The sequence below is a fragment of the Nannospalax galili genome, unplaced genomic scaffold (assembly GCF_000622305.1).
Source record: "Nannospalax galili isolate Female #2095 unplaced genomic scaffold, S.galili_v1.0 scaffold469, whole genome shotgun sequence".
Classification (NCBI taxonomy): domain Eukaryota; kingdom Metazoa; phylum Chordata; class Mammalia; order Rodentia; family Spalacidae; genus Nannospalax; species Nannospalax galili.
Window position 1 is genome coordinate 945,111 of NW_008359443.1, and position 15,103 is coordinate 960,213.

At 52.5% G+C, this 15,103-nt stretch overlaps 1 protein-coding gene across 1 annotated transcript; it reads right to left on the reverse strand.

Moving 5' to 3' along the window:
* Window positions 1–2,122: 2,122 nt before the first annotated feature.
* On the reverse strand, window positions 2,123–12,266 carry Gpr83 (G protein-coupled receptor 83). Its single transcript, XM_017795609.1, has 4 exons — window positions 11,638–12,266; window positions 7,338–7,463; window positions 5,586–5,719; window positions 2,123–3,532 (listed from the first exon to the last, which is right to left on the reverse strand). Exons 1-4 carry the CDS (start codon window positions 12,019–12,021, stop codon window positions 2,914–2,916), a joined length of 1,263 nt encoding a protein of 420 aa, XP_017651098.1. The 5' UTR covers window positions 12,022–12,266; the 3' UTR covers window positions 2,123–2,913.
* Window positions 12,267–15,103: the final 2,837 nt, after the last annotated feature.

Sequence of the window (15,103 nt, forward strand, 5' to 3'; positions counted from 1 at the left end):
CACTCAAGCATTTCCCAAGCTACATAACTCAAGCCCTAGTTTTTAGGACTGTTAACAGATTTTGCCTAAAAAATATCTCACCATCAAGAAAATTTGGAAAATATGGGATTAAGATAAACGTATAAGGTCCTTCTCTATGCGTTCACAGAACTTAACATCTCCATGAGGGCAGCTGCTGTTTTTCTACTTTATACTGTGGTTCTTAGCAGATAATCTAAGTTTGCTGACCCTCAGTTTCCTGTCCTGTGATACGGAAATGCCCTGCAGGTCTGTGGGGAGGGTGAGATGCTGAGCTTGACGCCTCTGGCGTTGTACTGCACATAGGTGTGTCCACAAACCTCAGCTCCTTTTCAGACTTCACTTCCCTTGCAAATTTTCCTGTAGGTTAGCAGATCACCCTCATTTGCACCTGTCTTTGAAACTGACTTAACAGCTGCTCTGCACAGCAGCGGGGTGCATTCTCTCCAGTGGGGACATCAGAGCAGGTTCCGCATCCCCCAGGGAAGGCCATGTCTACTGCACACACCAGACAGACAGGCTTCCAGGCTCAAGGGGCAGTTTCACCTCCTCCCGAATTGTAGGGACAGATGAAGCTCAGGGTTCAAGCACACAGCACAGAGGTACCACCATGGAAGGGAGACTCGGCAGCTGACTCAAAGGGAGCAGCTCTGAACCCGAAGTCAAGGACCCTCAACTCTCTACTTTTTCCTTACTTGAACTTGCTAAGCTAAAATTCTGGGCTTTGGGTTGATAATCCCTGTGCTTCCTTTATGAGATCCATGCTGATTCCCATTTTAAAGGTTACCAACTGTGACTTGGTCACCAATCCAAGTGGCACATCTCACTCACACACGATACTTTATTGAGACTACAGCGATTTACAACAGAGCACTCTTTACAGCATATTGGGAAAACTCACGATTTACAAATTTCACATTCACAATTATAAGTCACTGTTTTGCTCAGAGGCAGACAGGGGACGTAGGGAAGGGGCAGACAGCTGTCCACAGGAGACATAGGCTGGAGAGTCGGCTCTATGTGGCAGGATGCCTAGACACCCTCAGAGAAGAGTGACTGGAGTTTTTCCCTTGAATCCTGGGGCAGGGCCCACTATGGGAACCAGCTGTCTCTTCCTGGCCATCTCTTCTCATGTCAGTTCAGACTGCCCATGGCTGCATAAAGCTAAACTCACCGCCACTTGCTGACATCACAAAGACCAGGACAGGCACAGAGCCACCAACCTGAAAAACTCACTTGGAAATCCCTTTGGATTTAGAAAGTGCTTTCTTCCAAGTCTTTTTTTTTTTCCTAATCTGCTGTTAGCCGGGCGTGGTGGCGCACGCCTTTGACCCCTGCACTCGGGAGGCAGAGGCAGGAGGATCTCTGTGAGTTCACGGCCAGCCTGGTCTACATAGTGAGTTCCAGGACAGCTGGGGCCACAGGGAGACCCTGTTGCAAAATGACCAAAAGAAAAAATAAAAATATCTGCTGTTCTGTAGATGGTTTTTTAAAATTTGTATCTTGGAAACTTCCTAACATCCTCAAGGACAGATGAGTCTAGGGAACTCCCTTGGTTCATTACAGAAGCAGATGTTGTAACCAAGTTGTGCTTCACTGAACTAAGAGATCTAAGTGACTCTTGGACAAGCCTCATCTCCTCAAACAAGTTTCCCACTCAGCATCTCTCTGGGACCAGTCAGAAATCTAAGCATCCTCTGCTTAGAGCCTGGGAATTACTCACTTCTGCCCAACACCTCAAGAGTCACTGAGGACCAGATGGAAGATGAAGGTGATGCAAACACTGGCTGTCTGAAGATTTCTCTGACAAATGGTCCCTTAAGAGCCCATAGGTTTGGGAAGTGACACATGAATTTCTCAGGTGGTATTGACAGGCAGAACTTTCAGGAACCAGTGTTGGAAAAAAATCTCATTATTCAGACAACACAGAGAAATGGCCTGTCTAGGCAGCTCAGCGGACGAAGTGCTGAAGCCCAATTATTTCCAGCACACTGGAAAGCTAGCTTCCCCATCGCCTGTGGAAACAGAACACTGCTTCACGCTCCTTGTTCCTGTGCAGGGGAGGGAATTCTACCTCTCAGCTCTCCCGTTCCCTGCTAATCTCGATGGCCACCGTCTAAGTGAGGGACCTCAGCGAGGCCCTGCCCGCTGCTGGCTGTGACGCGAGGCCAGTCTCCGCCTTGGACTCCTCTCGTCTTCAGTTTCTCTGAGGGACACCACTCCCTAGGAAGGGACTCAGAAGTTGTCTGATGGAGCCACCTTTTCCTGACGATTACAATCTAAACAGAAATGTGTAGTCAGAACTTTAAAAGTGCAGACACGTACCACACACACACACACACACACGGAAAAAGTTACAGATAACTCCACAGCTCATTAACAGAGGTTTTCACAAACGGACGAGCAAAGGGAGTGGGTTTCATTGTATTCTGTGGTTTTCTGAATTTTTTCAAAGTGAAAATACTAATTTCTCTTTAAGGATCCAAAATGGATTCTATCTGGCCATGGATAGGGCCAGCCCACTGAAGATGAAGATTCAGTCCAGGGACTTCAGAAGGCCTTCGTGCCCGCTCCCCCTGTCCAGTGAAACGCTTTCCTGGCCACGTGACTCAAGTTCCCCTGTGAATGCTCAGCAGTAGGAAGGGCTGGGTGGCAGATGCTGGACTTTTGGGGGCAGTGGACCGATCTGGGCCCTGTTAGGGCTCAGGTCGCCTTCAGAGCTCTTGCTCAGTGATCAGGTGCAACAGTCCTCGGCACCTTCTTGCACATCAAATGGGACCAGGCTGGGTAGGTTCTTAGGAACTGGAGCATTCTACTACTTCTGTTTCCAGAACTGTGAACATCAGATCAGGTGTGAGAGATAGCCCCTCCCCTCCTCCTCCTGCTTCCCCTAGCTCATCCTACAATGGGTTCCACAGAGGACAGGTCTGTCTTCCCAGACTGGAGCTGGGAGGAGGGCAGGAGGTGACTAGCCAGTGGGGCCCTCCGACCCTGGCTTTTCTCCATCCAGGCCACCCTGAAGGAAGGGACCGGGGACGGCAGTCGGTCCTCCTGAGGCCTGGGTGGCCTTTGGCACATGCTCAGCAGCGCCTTCAGCTCAACCCTGAAGTTCTCGTTCAGCCAGCAGTAGATGAAGGGGTTGTAGCAAGTGCTGCTCATGGCGAACCAGTGGAAGGCGAAGTAGAGGGCGTTGTTGGTGCGGATGACCTTGCTGGACAGGAGGAGGACGTAGCAGTTGAGGGGGAACCAGCACAGAGCGAAGAGGACCACCACCAGCACCAGCATCTTGATGGTGGTCTTCTTCCTACGCCGCAGGGCGAGGAACTGCTCCGCGGTCACGTCACCGATCGTGTTGCACACCCACAGCTTCTTGGCCACCCGAGCGTAAGCCACCGAGACGATGAGCAGCGGGAGGAGGTAGAGCAGGGTGAAGGTGGCCAGGTCCAGGTACTTCCAGAAGAGGTCGGCTGGCTCGGGGAAGTCCGGCAGGCAGAGTGACCGCACGACGTCCTCACTGGGGTGAGAGGGAAGGAGAGAGAAAGGAGGCCGGGCAGGCCCTGAGTGGGCAAGCACTTCTTGAGGAAGGCCTCCCGACCCCGGGCGCGGACACATCTGTCTCTTAAGTCTTTTTGACACTGTAGCCTAATTATCTGATTACACTTCTGTCTTCCCACACAGAGCATTCTACCAAGGTTAGGAAGATTCCAGACTTCTGTGTCACCTTAACTTGGCATTATCCCTAGCCCACAGTGGACCCCTCCAATATTTGATAAATGAATTAATGAATGATTGAATGAAATTGAATAAATGAATGATTGAATGAAACAGCAGCAGTCCTGCTCTGAAAAGTAGCTTTCTTGAGAAAAATCTCAGTTTCCCATTATACTCAGTTCTCATTCCAGAGTGGAACTAAGAAACCACCAAACAAACGACGGTTCTAGACAAGATGTGGCAATGCAGAACTACCATGTCCATGTGCTTATGAACCTTCATACATGCCTTGGGAAGCAAAGGAGGAGGGAGAGAGCGACCCGTTCCAGAGCACTCACGTCCAAAACAGCTGCAAAATGCTGAAAACCACTCCAGGATCCTTCATCTGCTGTGAGTTCACACTGAAGGCTTGTAAGGTGGAGACCCGAAGCAGGGGTCGGGCTGGCCAAGTAGGAAATTCTACATCAGCCCTCCCATCCTACTATACAGTCTGCCACTGAGGCAGGCTGGAACTAGATACAAAAAGCCATCAATTAGGTCAGGCGTGGTGGCACACGCCTTTGATCCCAGCAGAGGCAGGCAAGTTTCTGTGAGTTCAAGGCCAGCCTGGTCTACATAGTGAGTTCCAGGGCAGCTGGGGCTACAGGGAGACCCTGTCTCAAAAAGACCAAAAAAAAAAAAAAAAGTCATCAATTAGACCATTTGTTTAAGCGCATTCTCCTATTTCCAGCCAGTGCCAAGCAACAGGCATCTTCTGGGACAACGGTCACAACAGCTTCCAAACCGGGGGCAAGAGAAAGCTCTACCACAAGAAGTGGGGGTACGAGCTGGGCCAGCTGCTGCCAACACTGACTGGCCCCTGCTGCACACATACAGTCCAAGTTCAGGGAGGTGGTAAGTGCTGTGCCCTGAGATCGGATGTGGGAACTTCTCCTGGAGCATACGCAACGCATCCAATAATAAGCCGATCTGCACCAAGGCCCCAGTGAGGGACTGCATGGTGTTCGCTCACTGTACACTGCACCTGTCATGGTACGAGCCCCACTATGCATTGCCCATGGGCCACAAGAATGGGCCAAGCACACTCCTGAGGATGAAGAGATGTTAAACAAAACATGATCAAAGACCATTCAAAAGAAATGTTATGGGGGCTGGAGAGATGGCTCAGCGGTTAAGAGCACTGACTGCTCTTGCAGAGGACCTGGGTTCAATTCCCAGCACCCACATGGCAACTATGAACCGTCCTTAACTCCAGTTCCAGGGGAATCCAGAGCCCACTTCTGACCTCCACGGCATTGCACAACATGGGTGCACTCACATACATGCAGGCAACACACTCATACACATAAAATAAAAATAAATAAAATATTTTGTTTTTAATTTTAAAAATTAAAAATAAGTAAAAGAGCATTTTCATTTTTCATTTGGAGAAAGCATATGATATGAACCTGAGCGAGCAGTGGGGAGAGGTAAAGAATTCAGCACACACATGCATGTTTTGTTGTGTGTGAATCAAAACCTTGCTGGGTTCAAATGAGACAGTATGGGGGGGTGCACCTGTCTGTGTGAGCACCCGCCCCCTGGTGGCAGAATTTCATAATTACTGCCTTGCCTTAGCAAAGACACTAGAAAAAGGGTAAGACGTTAAAAAGAAATAAAATAGGAAGACAAAAACAACACAGAGAACAGGTGTGGGGCAGGAGGCTCAGGATGGAGGGCCGAGGAGAACGGCTCAGTGAGGCAGGTGTGTGCAGCTCCAAGAGTCCCTACGTGACGGGGTCCAGTTTGGGCCCAGTGCATTTGGGTCCAGGTCCATTCTGGAGAAGGCCAGCCCTGGGTCCCAGGCTGCTCCTCACCTGTACTTGAAGGTAAACAGTTTCTGGCAGATGGCATGTGGAAGCGAGAAGAAGGTAGCCATGACCCAGATCACAGCAACGTAGATGATGCCCTTGGTGATGGAGATTCGGGGTTTCAAGGGATGCATGATGACCTGGAACACAAGGGAAGCCATCACCAGCTGAGGTTGGAAGCAGAGGTGAATCTCAAAGATGAGGACCCAGATGGCACCGCTCAATCAAGGCAGGCCCTATAGATCAGACACCTTGTATGTTCACTGTTGAGCCCCTGAGCTGCACCAGGCGGCTGAGGTGGGGGTCAGTCTACCCATATTTCCAGGAATGGGGAGAGGGTAGCCTGTGGATTCTGAGGCTCCTGGCAGGTCCAAGGCTTCTCGTAAGTGGAGGACCAGGGCAGCGGCTGGGAGAGTCCTGCAGAGCCGGCAGAAGGAGCTTCCCAGGCTCACCCCCTCCTTGAGATCTGACCCATCTTCCCATGGTTCCAGATCCTGGAGGTGATGAAGGGCTCTGACAATGGAAAGCAAGCTCTCCTCACCTACTGCAGGAAGCCACTCTGACACTATTTATGAAAGCCGGTGCTAAAGCAAAATACAGTCCTGCTTCTGTGTCCTTCTAACGAAGCCAGTGTCACAGGCTTGGGGCCCAAACACATCTTTGAATTGCTACAATTCTTGTAAAAAGCTTTCTCAGTTGCGATGCTGGGTCCTCAAGTCAGGGATATCCCGGAGCTCTGAGTTAGGGATGATTAACCAGTGGCGGGAAACATCTGTAATGTAAAACTTTTCTCACTTGACCCTGAAGCACCTGCACTATCTGAAAAGTTCATTCTTACGAAATTTCAGCATTTCAGAGATCTCAAAGTTTGGCCAGTCCATTCCTCACCCGATGGACAAAGTCCACCCTTACCAAGTTGTCATTCAACTTAGACATGAAACACTGTGTCCTGGGCAGCTCTGTCCACTTTGAGTAAATCTACTAGACCATCACTCCTCACAGTTAACAATGCCTTTGAGTGTGTGTCTCTGAAGCCACCTGCCCCGTGGCTCCTGCTGTGCCTCTTGGGGCATCTCAAGATGAAACCTTGCTTTGTCCTGGTAGCCCTGAGGGTACTGGCCTTGTAGGTCTAAGTTATCTCAGAGCAGTCTAGAGGTCAGAGCCAAACAGACCTTGGTCCTAGTTCGAGCCTCATCACTCATGGTCATTCACGGTTCTATAACCGTGGGAAAGCTGGGTGTGCACATTTCTGAGCTATTTTGTAATTCAGCACAGTCTAAGCACATGTGCTCATGGAGTTCGCAGGTGCACCTGGCCTGAAGCAGGCCCTTTCCAGGACGGATGCTCTTGGGTCCTCTCTGGGTGCCCACAAACCATGGGGCATCACCCCTGATGCCACCACACCCCACCCCAACACCTGCTCCTGCTGTGGGACATCCTGCTTGGTCACCTCCTTCGCCTTCTTTGACCTGCAGTTATTTTTTTGCTTTCTTTTCATCTGTAATTGCTTTTCTGCCCCCCAAAACAAGTTCATTAAATTTTAAGATGGAAAAAGGTAGTGGTAAGTTTTCACTGGACAGCAGAGTGGGACCACCAAAGGGTTTAACACCACACCTTCCACGCCCACATGGATCAAAAACGAGACGAGTACGCCCATTGACTGCTGGGCGAAGTCACGGTCCTGAGCGTTTCCTGCGGGCTCTGGGCAGGCAGGCACAGCTCGAGGGGGAAGACAGTGCTGATGGCAGGTGCCCTCACCTGGTGGCGGTCCACAGCGATGGCCGTCAGTGTCAATGCTGAGACGTGTAGGGAGCAGTACTGGGCAAAACGGCTGACGTGGCACATGCCCTTCCCGAACACCCATGTGCTGTTCACAAAGCGGACCTGTGGGGGGGACAGTGAGGTCAGGGATGAACAGGCCCTGACGGACACCCAGTTCCACCTCTTGGCGGCCTCTGCAGAGCATCCCTTCAGAGGGCCTGTCAGCTTTCCCGGCTGAGAAGTCCTCCAGCCCCAATGGGCCACATGACTTCCCTAGTGGAGCTGGTTCTTACTCATTGGCGTCACCAAACTCTAGACATGCCTGGTGGCCATCAGATGTCAGGACAGCTTGGGAAAGGCACTGGCTCTGGGCTTGGCCTTTCCACCTCTCGTGGCTTATTGCTATGAAACCGTGACCAATGCATGTAACCTCCCTTAACCTCAGTTTCCCCATTAGCAGAAAATGGCTTTAAAATCTCTACTGAGAAGCTGGGTGGGAGAAGGGATCTGGCAAGCTGCTTGGAGGTTCTTATTAGAAATAAGTAGTTGGCTTGTTTTGAGACAGAGTCTCCCTAAAGCCCCAGCTGTCCTGGAACTATGTAGACCAGGCTGGCCTCAAACTCACAAAGATCTGCCTGCCTCTGCTTCCCAAGTACTGGGATTAAAGGCGTACGCCACCACGCCCGGCGTAGTTGGCATTTTTAAGTTAATAAAATTCTTTCTTGGCTGAATAGAACGCAGCCTAGCGAGGGGAGTCTCCAGAAAAGTCACAATACAGCATACAGACCGTACTTAGAATTCCTTTTTTAGTGCAAGGGTTTCAACCCAGAGCCATGCACACACAGTATGAGCTATCTACCACTGAGCTACGCTCCAGTCCCATCCCTCAGCCTTGGGGAAGGCCTGGTCCTCCTCCCCTATCACACAGGGCCATGTGCTCTCTCCGGCTTGGAGCAGCTCCTGGGAGGAATGTACAGTGTCCGGGAGAGACGGAGCATCAATCCTGACCAACGCATGCCTGATCCAGGCAGGGGATGGCTCCAATAACTTGTAAGATGGAATGTAAAGAGTGACCACCAGAGGCCCAGGTGGGGGTGGGGGTGGACAAAGGAAAGGGTGACAGCAGACAGACAGACAGAAGAGTGCTGTCAGTGCTCAGATTTCACAAGGGAGATCGCCACTTCTCACTGTCACCTTACAGAACCTGTGGGTGAGACAAGATCAGGTTGAACGGGCCTTGATTGACACCCAGTTCCACCTCAGCAGTCTCTGGGAAGCATTCCCTCAGAAGACTTCTCAGCTCTCCCAGTTAAGAAGTCTTCTAGGTCCTGTATGTGGAGCACACGGGACTTACCGCAGGATAGCTCATTCCCGCCCTGGGACCTCTGAGCTGCACTTCTGCACCTGTAAAACAGGCTGACCTTTTTCACATGGTGGTTATGAAAATCAAGCAAGACAGAGAATGGGTGCAGAGGCGAGATAGTAGTGCCACGCTTGGCAAAGACCTAAGCCTGTGACTGCCATTGTGACTACACAGGGACATTAAAGATGAGCAAGGAGTCACTTACGGAGGGAGTGGGACAAAAGGTCTCAGCCCTGGATCCGAAACCCAAGGGTCTGCTGGGGAATGAAGAGTGGGTTGTTTGCCTGAAGCATGTAGAGGAGAGTCGCGTCAAGTCTAGCCGTATGGTGACAGGACAGCAGACCCAGGCTTTATTTTTCTGTGTGGATAGGGGGAGCAATTGAGGTTGCCAAGCCAGCCAGCAGCATTCAGAGCTGGAAGTTTTCAGCTCCCCTGCCTCCCACCCCGACACTCAGCAAGTGCTCAGGTCCTAGCCTCCAAATGGCTTCATGTCTGCTCCAGGGCCTCCACCAGTTACTGCCTCCCCACAGCTTTCCCTGTTGTCCTGTCCCCTGGTTGGGTTTGGGGGTGTCCCCTGGCACACAACTGCTGGTATATTTCTTAATCTAAAACTAGATAAATGTTCCCACCCTGCTGAGTATCACCAATGGAGACAGGTATCTTAGGAGGACTCAGGCCTGACACAGATGGCATAGCCTCTTTCTGGTCCACCTCAGCACATAGACACAGACACAGACACACACACACACACACACACACACACACACACACACACACACACACACAGCCCTGCTGTGCCTCTTGTCTCTGCTGCTCCAGCTCCATCAATGCTCCCTGGACACACAGTGAACTTTGGTGACTTCCTGCCTTTGTTCTCCCTGTGTGTGTGCTGATCATTCATCTTGACCCAGGAAATCCCACTCATGCAGCCTCCACTGAAATGCCACGTCCTTTGGAAAGTTTCTTTTGGGCGTCTGGCAAGTCTGGATGCCAGCCTGCCTCCTCCAGGCTGCACCATACTCTGCATGGCCCTACCATGGGAACCACCAGCAACTGTTTGCTACTGTCTCAATGATCAGAGTCATGCTGACTGCAGTATGTGTGGTGGCTGGGAAGAGGGGCCTGGGAGAGGGCTACCGTCACCAACTAGACAGAGGCAAGATTACTCACCCTGCTGCGGAGCCTGTGATGAGCAGACTGGGGGATTCCAAGAGCCCCCCCAAACCCCCACCACCTGTGTGCATGTGGCAGCATTCTGGAAGCACTAAAAGAAGCTTGGACTGGGGAGGTTCCGTAGGTAGGCTGCTAGGTTCATCCTGCACGGAGGACAGGGACACGCCTCTCACAGGAGTCCTCAGGGGCAGGGGCTTCTAGCTCTCAGCTGTCACTAGTTCAGGGCCCACTGCTTCTTTGGCCCTTCTGTGTCTGCTGCAGATCTGGCCCTGCAGCCTGGCTCCAAGCAGTACCAAGCCCTGGGACCCCACAGCGCCCAGCTTGGATGGCCCAGACCCACCCAGTTTGCCCATTCTCAAATGAAAAGCCATGGGGGAAGGGTGTCAAAAAGAGCCAAGATACTGCTTTCCTGAGCACCAAGGAGGCAGGGAGTGTTTCTGGGAAGCCCTTACGTCCTTGCTCAGTGCCTAGAGGGCCCTTTGTGGCCATCAGTAGGTTAGACGTGATTTGAAGGACAGCATGGCAAATGGGTGCTTGAAACAGTGGAATTAGACCATGGGTTAAGTGTCCACTTACATAGAGGCTTAGTGGACACAGCAAGAGGGGATACAATTCTCCTGGCTCTGCCAGGCAGCCTTGGCCGAGGACTGGACCTCCTCGTGCCTTAATTTCCTTATCTGCAAAATGGGAGTCATGCCCTCACATGAAAGAAGAAGAGAGAGCACGAGAGGGCTTTAAGGGTGAGCTTGTAGGGGTCCATCTTTTTATCTGTTCTGAGAGAGAGAGAGAGAGAGAGAGAGAGAGAGAGAGAGAGAGAGAGGCTCTGCCAGGCAGCCTTGGCCGAGGACTGGACCTCCTCGTGCCTTAATTTCCTTATCTGCAAAATGGGAGTCATGCCCTCACATGAAAGAAGAAGAGAGAGCACGAGAGGGCTTTAAGGGTGAGCTTGTAGGGGTCCATCTTTTTATCTGTTCTGAGAGAGAGAGAGAGAGAGAGAGAGAGAGAGAGAGAGAGAGAGAATACTATATGACATAAACCGAAAGGGCTGCTATAGAGGCCAGTGCTGGGGACAAAGCCACTTGCACACACTGTGGCCAGGCCAGGTCTCCCTCACTCCCTCCAGCACCAGCCTCACACAGGGCTGCCAAGTCACAGAGGGAGCACAGCTCAACTCAGCAGCGCAGAGACGCAGAGACTAGCCCCATTAAATGCTAGCAGTGTTGTTTGCTGTTTAGCACCAAGCAGACCCTGTGAGTGGGAGATGGACATTTAACAGGCTGCACTTAAGGGACCTGGAGGTGACCTAATAACCTCTGTTGACATTTCAGGGCTCGTGTTACAGTTTGCGTGTCACAAATGCCTGTGTCCAATGTAGTTACACAGTGAGTGGTCAACCATTGAGGGCTGGCTGCAAACACTTGGATCATTGAACCAATGCCACCAGCTGCAGGAGCTCTGGCTTAGAAAGGAAGGGGAGAAGGAAGGAAGGCAGAGAGGGAGGGAGGGAGGCAGGGAGGGAGGGAGGCAACGCACTGCTTCCAATATATAAGCATCTGGAAGCACCACGTTAGAGCTATAGGAGAATGACAGGAGAAAATGAAGACAGGAGTCAAGCCTGAGGCAGGGGTGACAGGAGAGGAGAAGGAGAGGGAGGGGGGTGGGGGGAGGAGGAGACCCTGGAGATGAGGGGAACAGAAGGAGCGTGGAGGCATGCTTCAAGGGAGGAGAGGGAGCATGGAGCCACCCTGGGCCCTTCCTTACCAAAGTGAAGGGCGTGTTGAGCAGTGTGATCATGATGTCAGCCACCGCCAGGTTGACGATGAACAGGCTGGTGGCCGAGTGCATGCGCTGGTTCTTGAAGATGACATGACAGACCAGGACGTTGCCGAAGAGCGAGAAGATGATGATGAAGGAGTAGGCCGCGATGAGCAGGGCCTTCACCGTGGGGTTCTGGGACTCGGCCCCGTAACGCCTCTTGCCCACGAAGTTCTGCCAGTCCGAGAAGGTGTAGTTGCTCCAGAAGTGCGAGGCGTTGGGCCCGGCCAGCGCGGCCTCCAGGCTGGGGTTCTCGGCGCCCGCCTCGGGCCGCTCGGTGGTTCGCACCAAGGGCAGGAGGGCGAGCAGCAGGACTCGAGGGACCATCATGCCCGGACACCCGGCCGGGCGCCAGGGCCGCGCGTCCCCACCGCTCGGTGCGCGCCGGGCAGAGCGCGCTGGACCGGAGGCGTCGGGGACTGCCGAGAGAACCCGGGCTGCGGAGGGAACCGAGGCTGTGCGGGGTCCGCGACCACAGGGGGAACCGCGGCCCGGCGGGGAGTCCGGATCGCGGAGGGAACCTGAACCGCAGTCGCGCGGGGACCCGGGGCCGTGGAGCCGTGCGCTCCGCCGCCAGCCGCCCGGGTCCCCAGCAGCCCTCGGTGGCGCGCGGCGCTCGCCCGGGTTCTCTCCGCACTTTTATACCTCGACTCCCGCCGCCGCCCGCGCCTCGGCCTATTGGGCTGCGCAGCGTCCCCGGCGCCCGTGACGCGCGTGGCTCTGGCCATCCCGCTCCCCGCACCCCAGCCCAGCCCTGCTCCCTGCACCCGGCACCGCACCCCGCACGCAGACCCAGCCCTGCACCCGGCACCCGGCCCTGCGCCCTGCGCCCTGCGCCCAGCACCCTGCACCCGGACTCAGCTCTGCTCCCAGCACCCGGAACCCCTCACCCCGCACCCGGGCTCAGCCCTGCCTCCTACACCGAGACTCCGGCCACCCCCAGGCGGTGGAAGCCGCCGTGGGGACTGTGTGGGATCCGCAGAGAGCGGTTTCCCTCCCCTAACACTTCCAGTACCGAGTGGCTCCGTGGTGGGTCCAGGATGGCGCAAGCCCTGAAGTTCACTGTCGGTGTCCCCTCGCTCGCCATAGACCTCAGACTCGGGGACGGCTTCTTAACGGCTTATTACCTTTGATGGCCCTCGGGAATGCGACGTGGGGAGCTTTTGTTTCTCAAGAAAACTTCACATTTCTGACACGTCAAAAAGCCGATGAAATAAAATCTCGGCTGTGTGCCCACTCGGTGGGAGGGGCTTCGCCTCGGTGGAGTTGGGGAGCTGGCCTGTAAGGCTGTTGGGGCCGACTGCCTTGCAGCCACCCACGCAGGAAGCTTTTAAATCAAAAAAATTTTAGATGACTTCAAGGGTTAAAGATCGCTCACTGCTCCTGCCAAGGACCCGAAGCCCATGGCGACTCACAACTGCCTGTAATTCCAGGTCCAGGTCATCTGACTCTGACTTCTGACATCCGTGGGCTCCTGCACACAAGTGGTTATACACATGCTGATGCACATACATATTAAAATGTATCGGTAGCATACCAAGCACTGGGTCTGGTGAGATTCTCATACACATACATCACTTACTCTGCTTATTCACCCCTCCCCATCAGCCCCTCTTCTGATCCCTCTTGCTGTCATGTCTCATATACCCCGTTACGCTCTTGTTCCTCCTGTTCCTTTACACCTCTTCAGCTCCTTTCATAGACCCTCACACACGCACACACACGTCAACACCACATTCTACTGGTAAGCCTGCCTCCACGTGGACTCCAGAAAGCATGTACCCTTGTCGCACCCAAACCCTGTGGAGCAGACCCCTCCTACCTGACTCTTCAGTCAGCTCTCATTATGAACCTCGTCCAGGAACAGCGGGCACCAACCTCAGCTCTACGGGAGAAACTCTCCTGTAGATAACTTTAAAATGGGCCCATTAAGTATCACCATAGCCAAATTCAGATTGGAGAGAGTCAGGGGAGTCTTACTAGAGTAAGGTCTCAGAGACAGGTCATGGAGAAGCAGAGGGAGGAAGGTGAAGGGTCCATACGGAGGGAGCTGTGGCGCACCCCGACATGGAGGACAGTAGTGTGCTACAAGGGGGTGAGTGGACACAGCTTGAGAGGGGCCAGGACCCAAACTTGAGGGCCTTATAAGTCATGCTAAGGATGCAAACAACTTTCGGGGGGTAATGGGGATATGTGGGCAGTTTAGGTAGAGCACTACAGCCTGATCTGATTTACATGTTGGAAATGGTACTTCAGCAAGTGAGTGCAGGGTGAAAGGCAGTGACTTGAAGCAGGGCTGAAGGCTGTTCACGTGACCCAGGAGCGGAGTTGTCATCGGCCCTCCAGATGCTGGCAGGAGGATGAGCCAGGGAGGACAATTGGAAGGAGGAATCAAGACAAGGCAGCTGTCCAAGTTTTCAGTGTTGCTGAAGTCAAACATAAAAGAAGCCGCCTTTGACTAGCCGTTCTCCACTAGTTTATCAGCAAGTTCCAGAAAATCCACTTATACCTCATTTTCAACTCAAATTTACCTTTCAAGCCACAGGTTTGTGGGAAGGGTGGTGCATGGATGGATGGTGCACGGATGGATGGTGTATGGACGGATGGAGCATGGAAGGATGGTGCATGGATGGAGCATGGATGGATGGTGCATGGATAGATGGAGCATGGATGGATGGTGTATGGATGGGTGTGCCTCGATTCTGCCAATGGACACAACAGGTCCTCCAGGATTAGTAGGCTGGAATGGGGCACTGTGTACCTGATCCTAGGAGAAAGGACAGAGCATCAGGAAGAGAGTGCCTGTAGCATGCAACACAGAATTTGAGTCGACTTGATGTCCAATCAAAATGCCGTGGTGCAGCCTCAGGGAAGTGGGGCTGAAAAGAAGACAGCCTAGAGGTCAAAACCCTAAGCTGGACATGGTAGCTCATGCTGGAAATCCTAGGACTCTGGAAACTTAAAAAGAGGATTGCCATGAGTTCAAGTCCAACTTGGGCTACATAGTGAATCCCAGGCCAGTCTGGGCTACAGTGAGACTCTGGCTCAAACAGAAAACAAAACTAAGAAGCAACAACAACAACAAAAAGCAAAACACAACAGAACAGAATCTTGGTCAAGAAAATGGTCCCCAGCATAATGCGTATATGGGTAGGAGGTTTTCAGTGAACATAAGGAAAATCAAAGGTTACTCTGGAGGCTGACACAGGAAGATCATGAGTTCAAGGCGTGCCTGGCTACAGGGCAAGTTCAATGGCAATCTGGGCAATTTAGAGTGGTTCTGTCTCAAATAAAAGGAAAAAAAAAGGGTGAGCAGTACAGATCAATGACAAAGAGACCCTGGGTTTGATTCCTCAATATTGACAAATAAATAAATAAATAAATAAATAAATAAATAAATAAATAAATAAAT

What these genes read in the sequence shown, in the direction of transcription:
- Gpr83 (XM_017795609.1), bottom strand. Translation starts at nt 12,021, where the DNA reads ATGATGGTCCCTCGAGTCCTGCTGCTCGCCCTCCTGCCCTTGGTGCGA. An exon ending in TCAACACGCCCTTCACTTTG is followed by an intron (nt 7,464 to 11,637) that starts GTAAGGAAGGGC and finishes TCCCCCCCACAG; the next exon opens with GTCCGCTTTGTGAACAGCAC. An exon ending in CTGTTTACCTTCAAGTACAG is followed by an intron (nt 3,533 to 5,585) that starts GTGAGGAGCAGC and finishes CTCTCACCCCAG; the next exon opens with TGAGGACGTCGTGCGGTCAC.